The sequence below is a fragment of the Sinocyclocheilus grahami genome, unplaced genomic scaffold, assembly GCF_001515645.1.
Source record: "Sinocyclocheilus grahami isolate Dianchi unplaced genomic scaffold, SAMN03320097.WGS_v1.1 scaffold1726.1, whole genome shotgun sequence".
NCBI classification, from domain to species: domain Eukaryota; kingdom Metazoa; phylum Chordata; class Actinopteri; order Cypriniformes; family Cyprinidae; genus Sinocyclocheilus; species Sinocyclocheilus grahami.
Genome location: NW_015506905.1, coordinates 44,950 through 56,412, shown reverse-complemented (window position 1 = coordinate 56,412; position 11,463 = coordinate 44,950). Strand labels below are relative to the sequence as shown.

General features: G+C 35.8%; 1 protein-coding gene across 1 annotated transcript in view; it reads left to right on the top strand.

Annotated features, from left to right (window-relative positions):
* Positions 1-11,463, top strand: part of LOC107572269 (complement C3-like) — a 64,038-nt gene that overhangs the window by 26,821 nt on the left and 25,754 nt on the right. Inside the window, exons 23-29 of the mRNA XM_016258692.1 lie at positions 2,546-2,749; positions 3,423-3,498; positions 6,122-6,281; positions 6,699-6,794; positions 7,885-8,041; positions 8,205-8,368; positions 11,154-11,312. Coding sequence (XP_016114178.1) covers positions 2,546-2,749; positions 3,423-3,498; positions 6,122-6,281; positions 6,699-6,794; positions 7,885-8,041; positions 8,205-8,368; positions 11,154-11,312 — 1,016 coding nt within the window. The remainder of the gene's footprint in view (positions 1-2,545; positions 2,750-3,422; positions 3,499-6,121; positions 6,282-6,698; positions 6,795-7,884; positions 8,042-8,204; positions 8,369-11,153; positions 11,313-11,463) is intronic.

Below are 11,463 nucleotides of genomic sequence, written 5' to 3'. Positions count from 1 at the left end.
ACTCTTCTAGGTTAAAAAAACTGTCGTCCATAAAATGCGTTGCACAAATTCGAACATCTGGGTTGTGCTGTTCTGTTGTAAATAAATCTTAACCAATGATTCCTAATTGCATCTACTTCCGGAAGGCCAAATAAAGTGCTTTTGCTTCACACTGAAACACAGCGTCTCCCTGACATGGCTTCATCATATGGAGCCAGATCGGCCTCAAAAATAACACATTTGCAAAACAAAATTCATAAATGCACAGCACAATTTACATTTACAAAATCCGAAATCATAATGTGATTTTGTAGAAATTGTAATCAGGTACTATAAAAAGAAAACACATTAACAGTGTTTAGCAGTAACGCGTTACTGACATCTGATTTCAATTTTTAGCAACGGAATAATTTAATGCGTTATAATTTTCAAAATAGTAATTATAAAGCATACTATATAGATTTTCACTTACAGACTTTGAATTTTGATTACTGTAGAGTGCGAACATTCGCATCCTATACACCGCAAAACCCGGAGTGTCTCTGTGAACTGGAGCGCACACACAGAACATTCCATCAGGAAGCAATGCCGGCATCTTTCTTCTTTGATTCTAAATATAGAATGAGAACATACACAAGCAAGGCCATATCGCCAAGTGCCTCCCCTACACATCTGTCTCCATGACGATGACAGCCACACTTTTTATAACAAGGCAGTAAATGAACCAAACCCTCCCAAACTAACTTGAACATAAACACAAATAACATTGCTTAACATCTTGCTTAATTAACAAATAAATCAACTCTAAACAAATACCCATAATGCACCTGGCTGCTAGCGCTCACTGCCATTACAATACCAAACCATACACGCAGCAGCCGCTTGCTTTAGTTAAAATAACAGTGTTCTGTGAATGTTGATGCTTTAATAACGAATACTTATCGGGAGCATGTATGCTGGGATTTCATAAATGTAATGGAGAATAAAGTAACAGTAACTAGTAATGTAACCAATTACTAATTACTTTTGAAATAAAGTAATCAGAACAGTAACATAATTACTTTTAAAAGGAGTAATCGGTAATCAGTAATTTAATTACATTTTCAGAGTAACTTGCCCAACACTGCCCATTAAAATGTCTTTACATCAAGGACCCGATCATGGAACAATGCACAGTTCAAGCGCAGCTTGAATTTGTGTAAACATATATTTGTGTAAACATTTTTAATTTATTTAGGTAAGATGCATTTGTGTGAGCATTTGGGGAAATATTTATGCTTTTACTTGTGTATTTATGAATTGTGTTTTGAATTTATGAATCGGATTTTGTAAATGTAAATTGTGCTGTGCATTTATGAATTTTGTTTTGCAAATGTGTTATTTTTGAGGCCGATCTGGCTCCATATCATCAACCCTACTGCTGTTCCTGAAACCACGCCTTCTTTCTTTGCGTGCACATTTGGCGATGACTTGGTCCCACCTCTGGTGTTTTGTGATAGGCTATACTTGATATTGTTAGATCACATATAGTTAAAACTACACTTATATATTGTATGTCGCACAAGCCAGACTCGACTTGAGTGGAAAATGAAATCATCCGCAATTGTGCGAGCACTTGTTTGCAAATGAGCAAGGGTGTTTTTTTAATAGTCTAACGTGCAAGCGCCAGACCACTGATTTGTCAAACCTTCTTTCTTGCAGGTTTATTTTGTAGTAAGTAACGAATATGCTTTGGGGAAATGTATCAGAGTAAAAGTATACATTTTAATTGAAATGTAGTTGAGTAAAAGTGAAAGTTCGCAGAAAAATTAAAACTCAAGTAAAGTACAGATACTCCCAAAAGATACTTAAAGCTCCAGTCCACAAGTTTGACCTCTTTGTCGACATCTCGGTTTAAAACCTTCAATTTCAGTTATTTGCAGAATTATCTTCTTTACGTGGCTTGTGCATTGGCACGGCTCCTCAGCGCAAATGAATATATAAAAAAATATATTACATTTTGAAGATGTCTGCTTTTATGACATTCAAGTGCTTGTTTTACAGTGATTTAAATTACTGTTTTAAATGAATCAATGCACTCAATGCATGCGTGTCTGTATAAATCATACAGTAATTTAAGACTTATTGTCTGTGCATCATGTTTTTTCAAATTCTTCAAATTCTGGAGTGATTGCTGCAGCAAGGTCAGTAGTAAAAAGTTTAGATGCATTAATAAGATTATTATAGACCCTAACAATCAGCAATGGAATTTCAGATGTGATCCGTGAATCAAATTACTTTATGATGATCAGCTGTCAGCCAAAAGATGACTGAAACATTTGAAATAAAATAATGATTTACAGTTGACATAAAAGAACAATTTAAATGGTTTAAGAAAATAAGTCAAATTAGATTAAATGAAAATGAGATGTGGTATTGAAAACATAATATAGTAAGTTCACTTTACTTTCATAAAGTTATTCCAACTAAACTTTATAAGCCGATGTCAATGTAAAAGATCACTCAAAAAGAATCAGAATTCTGAATTCTAAATTCTCCGCCTGCGTTCCGTCTTTCATTCCTCCAGGTAAGGAGATCACTCAGACAGTCGAACAGGCCATCAATGGAAGCTTCATGGGTCGCCTTATTGTCCAGCCTAGCGCTAATGGAGAGTCAAACATGATCCGTATGACTCTGCCTCTCATTGCCACTCATTATCTGGACAGCACCAATCAATGGGAGACTGTTGGCATGGAGCGCCGTAATGAAGCCATCAAACATATCAACACAGGTCAGCAGGACACAACAGATATAAAGAATCTGACTATGATTTGAAATAAAATTAATAAAGTACTCTCAAAGATGCTCTTGTGAAAATTTTAGATCAAAAGTAGAAAAAAATAATAATACAATATATAGATAATTATGGAAGCCCGTTTCCGCCACTGAATAAAAAATAAAAGGTTATTGCGACTTTTTATCTCACAATTCTGACTTTTTTTCTCGTAATTGCAAGTTTATATCTCACAATTCAGAGAAAAAAAGTCAGTATTGTGAGATAAAAAGTTGCAATAACTCATAAGTAATGACGTCAAAGTGACTTACCATGTGCTGCTCGGCGTCTGTGTAAATATAGAGTAGGATCCATCTGATTTACGGTAAACCAGCTGCCACTGATAACCTTAACAGAAAAAAAAATAAAAATAATATATATTTGTTTATTATCTATGGAAGCCCGTTTCCGCCACTGAATAAAAAATAAAAAAGGTTATTGCAACTTTTTATCTCACAATACTGACTTTTTTTCTCTGAATTGTGAGATATAAACTTGCAATTACGAGAAAAAAAGTCAGAATTGTGAGATAAAAAGTCGCAAACCTTTTTTATTTTTTATTCAGTGGCGGAAACGGGCTTCCATAGATAATAAACAAATATATATTATTTTTATTTTTTTTTCTGTTAAGGTTATCAGTGGCAGCTGGTTTACCGTAAATCAGATGGATCCTACTCTATATTTACACAGACGCCGAGCAGCACATGGTAAGTCACTTTGACGTCATTACTTATGAGGAAATAAGCTTGCTTTTCTCTTTCACGCCTTGTTTCTCCTATATTGCATTTTATTGTTAAATAGTATTTTAATACAATCTAAAAAAAATGCTGGGTTAAAAACAACCCAGCGCTGGGTGAAATATGGACACACTTCTTGTTTTGACCCAGCGGTTGGGTAAAATGTTTAACCCAAACTTCTGGGTAGTTTTATTTAACTCAACTATTGCCTTGCTCTCAGTTGTTGAAGCCCTAAGACTGGCAAGAGCGGTTTTCAAATCTTCAATACTTATCTTGTTGGATCTGTCCGCTGCTTTTGACCACCAGATCCTCCTGTTAACCATATTGGCAAAGGGCATCTCAGGATCCGCACTCCAGTGGTTTGAGTCTTACCTCTCAGATAGGTCCTTCAAGGTATCTTGGAGAGGTGAGGTGTCCAAGTCGCAACATCTAATTACTGGGGTGCCTCAGGACTCAGTTCTTGGACCACTTCTCTTCTCTGTCTACATGGCATCACTAGGTTCTGTCATTCAGAAACATGACTTTTCATATCACTGCTATGCTGATGATACTCAACTCTACTTCTCATTCCATCCTGGTGATCCGACGATAGCTGCTCGCATCTCAGCTTGTCTAACAGACATTTCTTGCTGGATGAAGGATTATAACCTGCAACTTAACCTTGCCAAGACAGAACTGCTTGTGGTTCCAGCAAACCCATCGTTTCATCACAATTTCACAATCCAGTTAGGCACATCAACCATAACTCCTTCAAAAACAGCCAGAAACCTTGGAGATATGATTTATGATCAGCTTACGTTCTCAAACCACATTGCTAAAACTGTCCGGTCCTGCAGATTTGCTTTATTCAGCATCAAGAAGATCAGGCCCTTTTTTTTTCAGAACATGCTTCACAACTCCTTGCTCAAGCTCTTGTTCTATCCAGGCTGGACTATTGCAATGCTCTCTTGGCAGGTCTTCCAGCCAGTTCTATCAAACCTTTACAATTAATCCAGAATGCGACAGCAAGATTAATTTTTAATGAGCCAAAAATAATGTGTGTCACACCTCTCTTTATCAATTTGCACTGGCTACCAATAGCTGCTCTCATAAAATTCAAGGCATTAATGTTTGCCTACAAAACCACCACTGGCTCTGCACCCCTTTACCTAAATTCATTACTTCAGACTTATGTGCCCTCTAAAAGCTTGCATTCTGCAAGTGAACGTCGCTTGATTGTACCATTGCAAAAGGGCACAAAATACTTTCACAGACTTTTTCATTAACTGCCCCCTCCTGGTGGAATGACATGACCAACTCAATCCTAACAGCTGAGTCCTTAAAGTCCGCGTGAACCGGAAGTTGCTGCTGACTTTATTTCAGTGTAGTGACGTATTTCCAGCTGAAACGGAATATTGAATAGAGGGCATGGTTTTATGTTTGCGCTCCTCCTCTCTGTCTCTCACTCATAGCAATCTAACGGTTAGAGGGGTGTGTTTAAGGATATTCTGCCCAATCCGTCCAACTGATGTCATCAGAAAAGGAATGCCATTCCAGAGCGGAAGTAAATGTTCAGATTTTGATTAAAGATTACAAAGACAAACAATTTTTTTCAGCAGATTAACTTGCACGGATTAACTGTTTACATCAAAACTAGCAATGTGCGCTAGTAAAGTAAATAAAGTCAATTTTGATTTCATGCGGACTTTAACCATCTTCAAGAATCAGCTAAAAACACGTCTTCCATCTTTATTTGACCCTCTAACTCTAGCACTCTCTATTCTAATTCTATTCTTTAAAAAAAAAAAAAAAAAAAACTTTAGACCATTTTTGATTTGCTTTCTATTAATTTACTGCTTGTTTTCTTTTAAAAAACACTAGCTTCTCTAGTATTTTTGTATTCTATCTGTTTGTTTTCTTTTTATTTATTATACAATTAACAAAAACAAAAAGGCCTCTATCACTAGCTTGCTCTATTCTTTTTCTATTCGATCTATTGTTCTTTTTATTAATAATATAATAAAAAAAAAAACCTTGCTACGTGTCCTGCGTTAAGTTAACTGAGACTTGTTATAGCACTTGCTTATCATTGCTCTTTTGTTAGTTTTGACTGCTTTTATTGTCCTCATTTGTAAGTCGCTTTGGATAAAAGCGTCTGCTAAATGACTAAATGTAAATGTAACTATTGCTTAAAAATTACTATATTTATTGCTTAAAATTAACCTAAGATAGGTTGGAATTTATACGTTTATTAATACGTTGAATAAATAATAATTAAATAATTCAATTTTTTTTAATTGCTTATTGATAAATGTTCACCTTTTGTTTGATGCCTCTAGTGATTATCTACTTTACAACCTATGGGAACCTTTGGGTTAATTTTAAGCCAGCCATATAGTAATTTTGAAACAATATTTAAGTTAAATAAAACTACCCAGAAGGTTGGGTTAAACATTTTACCCAACCACTGGGTTAAAACAACCCAATCACTGGGTTTGTCCATATTTCACCCAGTGCTGGGTTGTCTTTAACCCAGCATTTTTAGAGTGTAGTAATAATAATTATAATGTTTTTAAATTTGATTTATTTCTGCTGTTCTGTTTGTCTGTTAAAGGCTGACAGCATATGTGGCCAAAGTCTTCACCATGGCCAGTGACTTCATATATACAGAAGATCATGTGATCTGCAGCGCCCTCGAGTGGCTGGTTCTCCACAAACAAATACAAGATGGCTCCTTTAAAGAGGATTCAGCTGTAATTCATAGAGAGATGATGGTAAATTGAATGTTGTTGAATGTGTCCATCTGTGTTCACAAAAGAAAGATGCAATGCACCTGAACCAGTGATTTATTTCATTGTGGTTCCCAGTAATGTATTAAATAATCTACAGTACAAACTGCAGTATAAACAAACTATGGAAGCGATTGTAACAGTTTCTAGGGCTACATATAAAGTGTGTTATTTAGTTTTAAATGCAAAGGTATTGAACAACTTAAGACAGCAGAATTAAAATATTAGAAATATTAGACATCCAAAAAGATTTCACATAGATATTTGGCTCACAGAAGCCAAATTTACATCAAGATCGGCACACTGCACTTTATTAATGCACAAATTGTTATTGGATGTGTTAAACACACACATAATCTGATTGTTTTTGTGATAATCTAGTTTGTTTGTGCTTTATTCCAGGGTGACATACAGGGCAAAAATGCTGATGTCTCTCTGACGGCATTTATCCTGATCACCATGCAAGAGGGCAGAGAGATCTGTGCTGAATCAGTTGCTGTAAGTTAATTTTTTGGCCACGTACACAATGAAGCTATGTCCTGGGTTCATATTTTACTGCTTGCTACTGTTCTATGCACACACAGATCAGTCATTTATGGGGTGACCAAAAATTCAGGCTACAACAACAAAAATAAACCCAATTAAAAATATAAAATTTAAATGTAATATTTTTCTCCAAATAAACCTAATTAAATTCAAATGCTGGATAGATTCAAATAAGTCCAAAATATTGTGACCTTCAACGGCTTGCTATCTGGGCATGACTCATAAATGGATTAAAGTGCATTAAGTCCATAAAGTCACTCCATTTATGAGTTGATTCCAAATAACCATTTAGGGATTCACTCTCACGTTCACATGTGGTTGCCGCTTCTGTAAATCGCTCCTATAACTTTGCAGTCAGTATGTGGACATAGAGTTATGGCAAACAAAATGTATCTCTTTTTTCTGCTATCTGACTGTGTCATTTATGGACCCTCATGACAATTTGTCCAAGCATTCAGGTGACAACAAAATATGCCAGTGTCCCTGCAGAGTTTAGTTCCAACCCTAATCAAACACACCTGAACAAGCTAATTAAGGTCTTCAGACTACAGGTAAGTATTATTTTTTCAGGGTTGGAGCTAAACTCTGCAGGGACACCGGCCCTCCAGGACCAACGTTCCTCACGCCTGATTTAAAAGGATAGTTCATCCAAAACTGAAAATTCTGTCACCCTTTACTCACTTTCATGTTGTTCCAAACTTATATGAATTTATTTCTTCTGCAGAACATAAAAAGAAGATATTTTGAAGAATGTGGGTAACTAAACACTTTCTGGTCTCCAGTGACTTCCATAGTATTTTTTTCCATACTATGGAAATCAATGGGGACCATCAACTGTTTGGTTACCAGCATTCTTCAAAATATCTGCTTTTATGTGCAACAGAAGAAAGAAACACATATAGCTTTGGAACATGAGGAGAGTAAGTAAATGATGACAGAATTTTCATTTTCACTGAACTATTTCTTTAACAGTCGAGTATGATGAATGTTGAAGAATGCAGATCTAAGAACTTACTTTTACCTTTTACACACACTTTTATAGAGTCTGCATGAAAGCATCAAGAAGGCTGTTTCCTTCTTGGAAGGTCGACTTCCACAACTGACCAATCCTTACGCTGTTGCGATGACGTCCTATGCCATGGCCAATGAGAACAAACTCAAGAAAGACATCTTGATGAGACATTCCACCCAAGGAGAAGGTCACTCACACCAACATGTCAACAAAAAGTGTTTTGCTTTATACAAAAGAGAACAATAAAACAAACCCAAGTAGAAATTATGAAAAAATAGCTGCTTGTTTGTACTGTAATGAGGAAACAGCAAGACAGTCCTGTTTCTAATCCTGTTTTGTGTTTGAAACAGCCGGTAGATTCTGGACTGTCCCTGGACAGCATTATCACTCACTAGAGGCGACGGCTTACGCTGTGCTGGCGCTTGTGAAGGCAAAAGACTTTGATAAAGCAGGAGAGGCAGTGCACTGGCTGGCCAGACAACAGGCTCACTATGGAGGATCTGGCACCACACAAGTACACTATTAATACTATTAATATTTGAACTGAAATGATGGAAAAATAAATTCCCAAAGTGGCGCTCGCAAAATAATTTTAGATCCGTATGATTTTCGCAATGTGAAAAATGCAGAGGGAATCGTGGAATCTAGTCATAAAAATGGAGTTTGCAGTATAATGAGAAATGTCACAGAATTTGACAAATCTTTGTTGAATAAATCAAAAGTAGTGCTGCACACGTAATGAAAACTCTATATGGACTAGTGTCTGTGAATAAAGCACAAACGACCGCTATTGAAATATGAAGTCTGCACTGTTCTGTACATCTCTGAGGCCACGCTCACACAGCAGCAGAATACAGTTGTCAGTTATACAGTTATAGTAGCTTCAATACTGAATCGCTACATTATATTTCTCAGCAGCGATGTTACACCCCCGTCTAGGGTAAAGGTGCAACATGAAAGAGAGAACGACATGGAAGAGTGGTTTTCAAAAAGCCAAAGAGCAGTATTTTTATGAGATTAATGGTTTACAATGCAAGTGGGAGAATTTTAGTTTCAGGAGCCAACAAAGCCAAAATAACAAACAAAAACAAATCAATTCTTATTCCTCTAAATTGCTTAGTTCACAAAAAAAAATAAATAAATAATAAAACTGAAAGTACAATTATTCTCTACCCAGTCAACACGTGAGATCATGCGATGATCACAGAGACATCACACCATTCATCAAACCGATATCACCTGGTTGCAGTCTATTTTTGGTATTCCTTGCCTTAACAAATGTGCGTTTCATACAGTTACATTAGCCCAAATACATATAAGGTTATAAAATCAAGGGTCAAGAGCCCAACTAAAGCAAACACTAATCACCTTGATGGTAACATCAAATGAAACAACAAAACATCATCATCTAAATCTCTGTTCATTCTCAATAAGCGCTTTCGTAGATGTCTGACAGAAATAAAGTCAGTCTGGTTAATAATGAGTGAAGCTGGTGATGCTGTTTGTGGAGTTGTTTAATCATTCTGTGCTGAGATCATGAAAGATTTAATGTATTTTGTATTTCAGTTGATTTCATCGAAGGCTGTGTCTGGAAGTCAGTTGTATGTTTGGAGAAGGTTCTTATAACAAAAAGCTGTTAGCTGAGTGTGCACTCATGAGCTCAGCATGTGAGAGCACTGTGAGATCACTGTGATAGTGTTGAGAAACAGGATATAGAAAGCTTCCTCGGTGACTGATATTTGAACTGCCTCCTCTCAACCTGCTCAACATTTTAAAATCACAATGAGCTCTCATATTACTCACACTGTGAGTATCACCGAATGAGAATAGTGAGATGTCACTGTGATCTCACGTGTTGACTGGGTACGGCCCTAATATCAACTCTTAGAAATGTAATTTTTGTGGCTGTTATTTTTTAATAATAGCTTCATTCCCACCCCACCCCCGGTTCTGAACTCTCGCATCTGCTTTTACAAGTACACAAGTGAGTTTTGCTACAGGTATATCGCGAAAAGAGTAGCAAAAGTCAAAGCGCTAAGATCTGAGGTTGAACTCCAAGAGTTGGAATCTGCAACTTTAAATTCTAAACAGGGGTGTTTTGATTATTGTCTGTTTGTGCAAATCGAAAGATTCAGCTTTTCACATGAGAGCTGTGAGAGTACATTTTTTAACTTACAAAAACAAATATTAATATGACAATTTCTCAAATTCAAATCAACAAGCTTTCACGTTTTGCCACTCTCTTACCTTCATAACCGTGTGTGCTGTCTTCTCTTGAATTGCATCCAGGAGGGCTGAATTATAGTCTTGCATGACAGTGTCAGCATTATTGCAGGCCCTTACATTAGGCAGAATGAGTTGTGAATGACTATTCGACAACAAAAATATTTGTTGACAATTTTTTTATTGTAGACGTTGTCGATAATGTTGACTAATCGTTTCAGCCCTGCTTGCATTGCCTTGCCCATTGAATGAGTGTCCGGATGCAGTCTCTGATGAAAGTCTGGATAGTTTGGTTGCTTGATGGCATTGAAGTTTTTCTGGTTCTTCCAAGTTCTTCTGTTGGATTATTCATTAAATGTAATGAATAATAATCTGTATGATTTGTCCAGCTGTTACAACATGAACACATGAATTTCATCTTTAGAGTTGTTCTGAGAGTCACTTCACCAACATTTCTCCATTTCATTTGAAAAACTATCTTCAAATCACATTCACACACAGAAACTCAAAGGTCTTCACGACAACCCGTCAAAATAAAAGTCTGGTTTAACTTGAAGGAATTTTGACAGAAATATATTACTATTGTGCTGTAGAATGTACATTTCAAAGGAATAATACTAATAACGATAACAATAATACAGTTATTGAAACTTTATTTTTAAGGAATAAGCACTCTATTTTTCTTCCATGTATTAATTTTAACAGTAAACCTCTGTTGTGCAGCACTTTGTTTGGCAAAAAAAATAATAGTTACATTTTCATTTGATTACAGTTTAAAAAAATTTTTTTGATAATAAATTTGCATTAAATCATAAATCCAGAAAAAAGACAATATAGAATTCCTAAAAATAAACAAAAGAAAGAAAGAATGTCATAATAATTTCTCATCTCATTGTATACGTTTTATTATCAATTTAATTTAATTTGCTTCTTGATTAATACAATTTAATTTAATCATTAAAAAAAAAGTCTATAATTTTGAATTCAAGTCGTGCAGTAAATGAGGACAACATGTTTGTGCTTGGCTGCTGGAAACCTCCAGTTGGAAATTCACTTTCCACACCGGTCTGTTGTAGGCGACCATCATGGTGTTCCAGGCCGTGGCAGAGTATCACACGCAGGTGAAGAACCGACAAAACTTCAATCTGGACGTAGAGCTGTCTGTGGCAGGAAGAAGCAAACCTGTCAGATATAATATCAAAAGAGATAATGCACATCTTACACATTCATACAAGGTGAAGAGTAACTCATCTACTAGATTCAAATTGTTTGCTGCTCGTGTCAGTTCAAATGAATTATATCATATATCATCAACATATATCATTAGTTATATCATAGTAAATTAAGAATTATGGGCATTTTGTTGCTCGTCATTCATAATTTTTA